The sequence below is a fragment of the Uloborus diversus genome, unplaced genomic scaffold (genome assembly GCF_026930045.1).
Source record: "Uloborus diversus isolate 005 unplaced genomic scaffold, Udiv.v.3.1 scaffold_65, whole genome shotgun sequence".
Classification (NCBI taxonomy): domain Eukaryota; kingdom Metazoa; phylum Arthropoda; class Arachnida; order Araneae; family Uloboridae; genus Uloborus; species Uloborus diversus.
The window spans coordinates 103250-112337 of NW_026558846.1; the positions used below are offsets into that span (position 1 = coordinate 103250).

Below are 9088 nucleotides of genomic sequence, written 5' to 3' on the forward strand. Positions count from 1 at the left end.
GATTCATTCAGTAACCCCCCTATCATATTTAGCACCATTTTCGTCAGTACTCTAGACTATAAACAAATTCTAGGGCATGAAAGGGGGCAATTCCACAAGAATCACAACTCCTTACAAGAATATGTTTTTTCTCATCATATTGTGAAGAATAAAAGTTTGATTTGATTTGAAAACTGAAAGCATTTTGCTTTTTTTTCCCGTTAATGTAAAATGGTTTTCTATTTTTAGGTCGGAGTTCAGCCAGGAGATAATATATGTGACCACAGTTCAATCATTAGCTCAATTTTGAAGCTTAAAATGGGAATGGACATAGCGGACAAGTCATATTTCTGTGAATATTGTAAAAAGACATTTAGTTACATTTCATCTTGGAAATTACATTTGAGGGCACATACAAAAGAAAAACCCTATTCTTGTGAAGTTTGTAAAAAGGCATTTTCTCAGAGTGGACACTTCAAAATCCATTTGAGGACACATACAAAAGAAAAACCATATTCTTGTGAAATTTGTAAAAAATCTTTTTCTGTGAGTGGAACTTTGAAAGTTCATTTGAGGACACATACCAAAGAAAAACCATATTCTTGTGAAATTTGTAAAAAGTCATTTTCTAAGAGTGGAAGTTTAAAAGATCATTTGAGGACACATACAAAAGAAAAACCATATTCTTGTGAAATTTGTAAAAAGTCTTTTTCTAAGAGTGGACATTTCAAAGTTCATTTGAGGACACATACAAAAGAGAAACCATATTCTTGTGAAATTTGTAAAAAATCTTTTTCTGTGAGTGGAACTTTGAAAGTTCATTTGAGGACACATACCAAAGAAAAACCATTTTCTTGTGAAATTTGTAAAAAATCTTTTTCTGTGAGTGGAACTTTGAAAGTTCATTTGAGGACACATACAAAAGAAAAACCATATTCTTGTGAAATTTGTAAAAAATCTTTTTCTGTGAGTGGAACTTTGAAAGTTCATTTGAGGACACATACCAAAGAAAAACCATATTCTTGTGAAATTTGTAAAAAGTCATTTTCTAAGAGTGGAAGTTTAAAAGATCATTTGAGGACACATACAAAAGAAAAACCATATTCTTGTGAAATTTGTAAAAAGTCTTTTTCTAAGAGTGGACATTTCAAAGTTCATTTGAGGACACATACAAAAGAGAAACCATATTCTTGTGAAATTTGTAAAAAGTCTTTTTCTGTTAGTGGAAATTTGAAAATTCATTTGAGGACACATGCAAAAGAAAAGCCATATTCTTGTGAAATTTGTAAAAAGGCATTTTCTCAAAGTGGACATTTCAAAATCCATTTGAGGACACATACAAAAGAAAAACCATATTCTTGTGAAATTTGTAAAAAGTCATTTTCTAAGAGTGGAAGTTTAAAAGATCATTTGAGGACACATACAAAAGAAAAACCATATTCTTGTGAAATTTGTAAAAAATCTTTTTCTGTGAGTGGAAATTTGAAAGTTCATTTGAGGACACATACCAAAGAAAAACCATATTCTTGTGAAATTTGTAAAAAGTCATTTTCTAAGAGTGGAAATTTAAAAGATCATTTGAGGACACATACAAAAGAAAAACCATATTCGTGTGAAATTTGTAAAAAGTCTTTTTCTGTTAGTGGAACTTTGAAAGTTCATATGAGGACACATACGAAAGAAAAACCATATTCTTGTGAAATTTGTAAAAAGTCTTTTTCTAAGAGTGGACATTTCAAAGTTCATTTGAGGACACATACAAAAGAGAAACCATATTCTTGTTAAATTTGTAAAAAGTCTTTTTCTGTTAGTGGAAGTTTGAAAATTCATTTGAGGACACATGCAAAAGAAAAGCCATATTCTTGTAAAATTTGTAAAAAGGCATTTTCTCAAAGTGGACATTTCAAAATCCATTTGAGGACACATACAAAAGAAAAACCATATTCTTGTGAAATTTGTAAAAAATCTTTTTCTGTGAGTGGAACTTTGAAAGTTCATTTGAGGACACATACCAAAGAAAAACCATATTCTTGTGAAATTTGTAAAAAATCTTTTTCTGTGAGTGGAACTTTGAAAGTTCATTTGAGGACACATACCAAAGAAAAACCATATTCTTGTGAAAGTTGTAAAAAGTCATTTTCTGAGAGTGGAAGTTTGAAAGATCATTTGAGGACACATACAAAAGAAAAACCATAATCTTGTGAAATTTGTAAAAAGTCTTTTTCTGTTAGTGGAACTTTGAAAGTTCATATGAGGACACATATGAAAGAAAAACCATATTCTTGTGAAATTTGTAAAAAGGCATTTTCTCAGCGTGGACATTTGAAAATCCATTTGAGGACACATACAAAAGAAAAACCATATTCTTGTGAAATTTATAAGAAGTCATTATCTGAGAGTGGAAGTCTAACTACTCATTTGAGGGATCATTATGAAGAAAAAGCATATTTTTGTGAAATTGGAAAAAGTCATTTTCTGAGAGAGGAAGTTTGAAAGTTTATTTCAGGACACATACAGAAGAAGAACCTTATACTTGAGAAATTTAAAAAGGCATCTTCTCAGAATAGAAATTTAAAGAGCTTTTTGAGGATGCGCACAAAAGAAAAACTGTATTTGTGTGATTTTTGTAAAATTTTACACCACTAAAACACTTACTGCACAAAAAATATATTCTTGTGATCAGAGGTGTAGGAAGACGTGGGCAAAGTGGGTGAAAGCGCATGACCTCGCACTTCCAGAGCCTCACATCCCCCCTCGTTCCAGTTTTTTCTCAAATCGAAGTTTGTTTCCAAAAAAAAAAAAAATATATTCAATCATTCCCGAAATTTTTTTAAATTAGGATAAATTTCATCAGAAAATTTTAGGCCCAAAATATTTCCCCCCTTTTATCTTTCTCCCTTTTTGAAGAAACTCGCTTGCTGACCAACTTACAGGACCCTAATATACAATTGATTGACTAGCCAGTCTGGATCACAAAGACAGACCACCTCTGTAGGACAGGAGAATGCACAGGAGAAGGGGGAACCGAGGAACATTCAACCTTTTAGCAGCACAAGTTCTTTTTGACAGATGAGATAAGGACTGTCGAATTCGGGAAGTGATGATCGTGTGGAATAGGAAAATAAACGCATCAAAAATAGGAATGATCAAACATAATGTTGGATTGTTCAAGACTAAATGATTCTTACAAAGATATTTTTGGAAAAACAGGTGTCTGTGTATACAGCTTAAATGTCCCCTTTTCCGTAAAAACTGGTAATTGCAAAAATTGAATGCACATGGAAGCACTTCAGATGTTGCTAAGAGATGGCATAATAGTATTTCTTTTCTAATCATCGGACTTTACTTGCATGCAATCAACAGCAAACTATCATTTTTCCTGAGTTAAGAAAAGAAAGAAGAAAGTGCGGAAGGGTATTTTTTCATGGGAGGAAGCACTATAAAGATGGAGCGCAAAAGGTATAATTTTGTATGTAATATGTATTTCCAAAGTAAAATTTTAATTTACTCCCCCCCCCCCAATCCTTCTCTTGCTTTTTTTATTTCTTTAAGTTTTTGTCATATTACTTTCCCCTCACAAAATGAGAATTTAAAAGAAAAAATTTTATTTTTCTTTTGAATGTCATGTCGTAGGGTGGCATAGTTTTTTTAGAAATATATTTAAAAAATTTAGTCATTCTATGAAAAAAATCATCTTGATTAGTTTGTGTTTGAAATCTCTTGCATGTGTTTGTCCGTGATTCACAACCGCGTTCAAAGTTTTGTCAATCAAAATAATAATGTTTTTGCCTATTAAAAAAACTGCCTCCTTTCCCTGCAGTTAATGCTGTAAGAGCCCAGCAAATTACTACTTATTCGAGTTTACCGTATATGTTAGGGCCAAAGCCCGAAGTTCGGCCAGTTCGCGAATCGGCCAGCCATTTTGCGTATTGGCCAAGAGGTTTGGCCAAAGCCCAAAATACTTGCAGTTAATATTGTATTTTCTACTTTGGCTGGCCATTTCGCGAAGTGGCCGGCAATCCTTGGACAAAACCCAAAAAGGTAATGGTAGATCGTAAATTGACTGGTAGACGGCACCCCCACAACACAAACTGGTGGAATAATCGTTGAATCTGGTCCAAACTCTCGTCTATAACTGATCTAAAAACCGTCCCCAACTCGTCGAAATGTCCCCTCAGATCATTCGAAAGTCGTCTTATACATGTCGAAAAGACGACTACAATGGATGAAAAATGGTGGAATTATATCAATAATGGACGATATCCATAGCGCTAGGTAACGTTTCCAAGAACAGTTATAGATAATCTAAAAAACGTCTTCTAGGTGCGCCTATAACGCAGCGAACCTTTTTTCAAATTCTGAACTCCTAATTGTAATGTTTATACAACACATTACATTTTCCTTAACCTTTTAAATTCATACATTTTTGTCTACTCTGCCAGTCCAATTTTTTAGTATTTATTGCAATTACACTATTAAACTTAAACATTTATTTTTAATTTTTCATGTGTGCAAGCTTATATTTTTATCCAACAGTGTTATTTCCCTGTATCATTATGAAACAGAAGTCAACAAGATGAATAGGCTTACCGAAATCAAGGCGCTATAAAACAGACGCTGAAATATCAGAAGTAAAAAGCGGTGCTGCTCAACCCTACGTTGAAGCACGTGCTTTAACAGTAATACTATAGCAACAAAGTGTTCCCAAACATGTCAATTAATTTATAAATATCATCATCGTCATTAATTTTTTTTAAATGAAGTTCCAGCCCTTTAACCGTTGTTTTATGAACTAATTAACTATTTTTAATTCAATTTTTGCAGTAATCAGCACCACCGCAATCCGCTCTCGCCCATCACTGTCTGCATTGATTCTACTGAACACTTCTATTCGACGTTTAGTAGACCACTCTTGTGGATGATCTAATTTACGTCTGTAAAGGATAACTAATAGATGTCCAGTCATAGACGTTTAATAGAACAGCTAGAAATAACGTTTATTAGTCGTAGAATAGATATCACCTTTAGATGTAGATGAGATTTTAGATGAGTTTCGACGGGAAATAGTCGTTTGATGGACGAGTGTGCTGTGTGGGACGTTTGTCGCTTCCTGCGTGACGACGTGCAAGGGAGAGAGAGAGAGAGACTCCTCCTCTTCTCCCCGAATGGCTGCAAAACCTTCTCGGTTTAGGTGGGAGATGTGGAGTAGCTAACGTGTATTTTAAATTTTTAAATATCATGGCAAAAAAATCTTGAACACAATTTATTACATATTTCTGAATTATAAGTTGAAGAAGGCATTGATATAAATTTCACATAACAACAATTTAAAATACAAATGACAATGCGTACCAAAACTGAAAAAAACTAAGAACTTGCAAAAAGTACACAATTACAAAATAAAATTAAGGTTCCATAGCAAGATTACCAATAGAATTCAAAAACATACTATAAAAAGATTTGATTATGAAGAACAATTAAATTAATAATTAAATAATCTTTATCGGTAATTCGTCAAAATCAGTTGAATTGTCAAAGTCATAATGCACTCGTCAATCACATTTAAAATCATGACAAAATAAAAATCTTGAAACACAACTGTAAATACCTGCTCAAAATCTCAAGAAATAAGGCCACAAAAATGATTTTCTTTTTGTAGGGGGGGGGAGCTATTATAATTTTTAAAATTAAGTGAATCAAATTATTACCATTCTTGAAAGCAATCTTATTAAAAAAGAAGAAAATTTTTTCTACTTTGAAGCAGTAACGGTAGAAGAAAATTTAAGAAGAAAAGCCTGAATGAATCTGCAATAAAAAAGAAAATGGCTGCTATGTATCCGCAGGTGCAGATGGGATAATTTAAGACTTGTCTCTCTCTCAAAAAAAAAAAAAGAATGAGTTAAACCGTGGTTCGTTAAACATTGATCAAAATGAGTTAAGTAAAGCCAATTGAAGGAAACTAGGAAGGTTATCAAATGTTCATATTGCCTTGTCTGAATTGTTCCATAAATTTTGCAAATCAGCCAGTATGGTATTTTTAATAATGTATAGGTTATACATTTTTACGAATTTATTATATTATTTTTATGAATTTTCCATTGTGCCCGAGACACTGCTTCCACTGGAATCCGCGGGCACGGAAGAAGCACTATGTTTGTGTGTTTTTCGAGTGTGCTGTCAGTAGAATTCAAGGCGCATGCGTAAAGAAAACTGGCACTTGTGGCCGAGCGATAAAAATTCTTGCTTTGCAACCTGTCTGTGAGACTCGCGTTGCGGGCTCGGAACACCACTCAGGTGTCCCGAGTGTTATTCCTCTCATAGTGCAATAAAAACTTCTTGTTTGTATATTAAAATAAATTAATAATTGGTGTATATTGGTTGTGAAAACGCATGAATTTGATAAATATTGAATAAACGAATGATTGAAACCAAAAGCTGTAAAAAAAAAACAATGGTTTTCTAATATGATTTTTTCAATACTGTTAAAACGAAAGTTCAAGTATTGTAACCTACTAATTAATATTTGTACTTTCAATTTAAAACGTATAGAAAAAAAAATCTTGATCATTTAATATGTCTCGATAATTTAAACTATCTAATAGTTAAGTTAAGGGTCACAGTACCTTTCAAGCATTTTTTTAAAATTTTAGTAAATTTTATGTTTCTTTGAAACCATAACATGAATACTTATTTCTTAATCAATAATTTATTTTTAAAATTAAAAAATATTGCCTACATTTTTTAAAAATTCAAAAAAATTGAGGAAAATTTCAATTTTTTATAAATTCCTAAGGCTTTTTTTTTTTTTTTGCACTGATTTAAAAAAAAGTTTTTTGCTAAACGATCACTATAATCAAATCTAAAAATCTGTTCATTCATTTTGCTTATGAGTTTATTAGAAAATTTTCTGTGATTAATTTGTAAAAAAATCAAAGTTTTTTTTTTTCTAATTTGGTTTTTAAAGGTTTAACATGGTCTAAACATTTGATTTATTTATAAAATGCTTATCCAATGCGCAGTTTTGTCAAATATGTTATCCCAATTGCAAAAAGTATTACTTTAAAACTGTATCTTTAATAGAAAAAATCCTTAGGGATTCTAATGATATGAAAATACAAAAAAAACCATCATCGAGAAAAAGCAATTTAAAGTTTTCTTTTGCATAAGAACACATAGCGAGCATGGCCTAAAAACACTCATAACTTTTTAAATATTTGAACTAAAGCAATGAAACTTTTCCCCTGTGTTCAGAATAGTTTTTAGTTTTGAAATAAGCAATAAAAATTTTTTTGATCGTTTCATCATTTTTGAGGTATTGTAACCCCTTAAAGTATAAGTCTACTTACCATTACAAATAAGTATCCGTCCAAGAAAGTCAAATGAAAGCTTAATGTTTGCTAAAGTGTAACCTTTCCTAGGAAAGTCCTAGAAAACGCGCCAAACTTCATTAAGTAGTTATTTTGTTGAAAAGTAGATTACCATTGTTACAAATAGAGACGTACCGAGTACTCGGTAACTACTCGGTACTCGGCCTACTCGGCCAATTTGCCGAGTACTCGGTACTCGGCCAAATTCTGATCAGATACTCAGCCAATACCAAGTAGTTGCAAAAAATTGAATATTGTCCAAGACAGATACTAAAATTTATAAAAAAAAGAGCAAGCATTATATTCTGCAATCATTTACAATTAAAATTTATAAGTCAAATTTAAATTTTGAGAATAATGAAGTTTGTAATGCTTCAATGGAATAAATCTTTATTTTAATGTCCCCAAAGTTAATAAAACTTATTTATTAAAAATTACGCAAAAAATGTAAGTATAGAAAATATGGAATTTTTATATTAAAAGTGGATTTTTGCTACAAACAAAAATTAGTTATAAAAAATGTAAAAATAACTTTGCTTAAAAAATAAAACAACCTTACAAGTACAGTGCAGGAACTCTGCAGACACGTGTTTTGGCATTACAAGGAATTCCTTTTTCAATGCACAAAATGGGGGCTCGTAGATTTAAAGGCATTCGACAAAAGTCGTATTTTTTTGTTGAATGTCTTTACATTCTTTAGCTCACATGTTATGCACTGAAAAAGACGTTCCTTGTAAAGGGGGGGGGGAGGCAGAAACACGTGTCTGGAGTGTTCCTGCACATTTGTTTTATCTGCTTTTAAAAATTATTTATGTTTGGCAGATTAGAACTATAATTGATTGGTATACAGTGAAACCCCTCCTAACAGACACCCCTCAAAGGCGGACACCACTCTTATGTGGACAATTTTTAATTCCCCAGTTCCAATGTAAATAACATTATTAAACCCCTGTCCTGCGGACACCTAGTCCAGTAACTTTAGAATTTTTCTTCGGAATAATTTTAAGCCAAAGTTTCTTTTCACACAAAGCTTTCTCATGTCGTTCTAAGTAAAATCTGAAAAGTTCCCGACATTTGGTTGTACGCGTCCCCCCTTTTAAGAGGGGGGAAGGGGGAGGATGAAAAATCTCGTTTTAAGTATGTGGGGCAAGTGGGGTGTCTATTTTTGTGCACTTTTCACGCTGAGTTCAATGAAAACAGAATCATGTTGATACAGTCAATAGTTTCCGAGTCAGGAGGGGTTTTATGTGTAAAAAAAGTCACATGCGTCACATACATAACGAAGAATATTTTGAAATTAAAAAAAAAATTTTAAGTGTAAACTTACATTAGAGAAATTATAATAACAGTAGACAAATATCATTATACTATTCAAAAAAATGTTGTTATGATAAAAATTTACTTTTTATATTATTATTATTATACAGTTTTGATAGTTTCTCTCACCTGTTCTTGATTACAGAAAAATTGTTCAATACATTAAAAATCCCTCTCGTCCATCACTTCTATTTCTTCGGTACCAATGATTACTTCACTTTCAGAAATTCCCTCCCTTGGTGCAACATTTAAGCAAGACTGCCCATGACAATTTCCACATGCTAGAGAACAGTGTAGTCCCAATTTTCGGCATCCACAGATATTGCCGCAACCTTTAGAACATGAACAGAAAATCATATTCAAAATTGAATCTGGGGCGGGTGGTTGAGTTGTTCGTACTGGAAATAACAAATTGTCTTTCAAAA

The 9088-nt window shown here is 32.1% G+C and overlaps 1 protein-coding gene across 1 annotated transcript in view; it reads left to right on the forward strand.

The window, feature by feature from the left end:
- Positions 1–8802, forward strand: part of LOC129233716 (protein krueppel-like) — a gene marked incomplete at its 5' end in the record, with an annotated part of 46190 nt that extends 37388 nt beyond the window's left edge. Inside the window, one exon of the mRNA XM_054867694.1 lies at positions 8774–8802. Within this exon, the coding sequence (XP_054723669.1) occupies positions 8774–8802 (29 nt within the window). The remainder of the gene's footprint in view (positions 1–8773) is intronic.
- Positions 8803–9088: the final 286 nt, after the last annotated feature.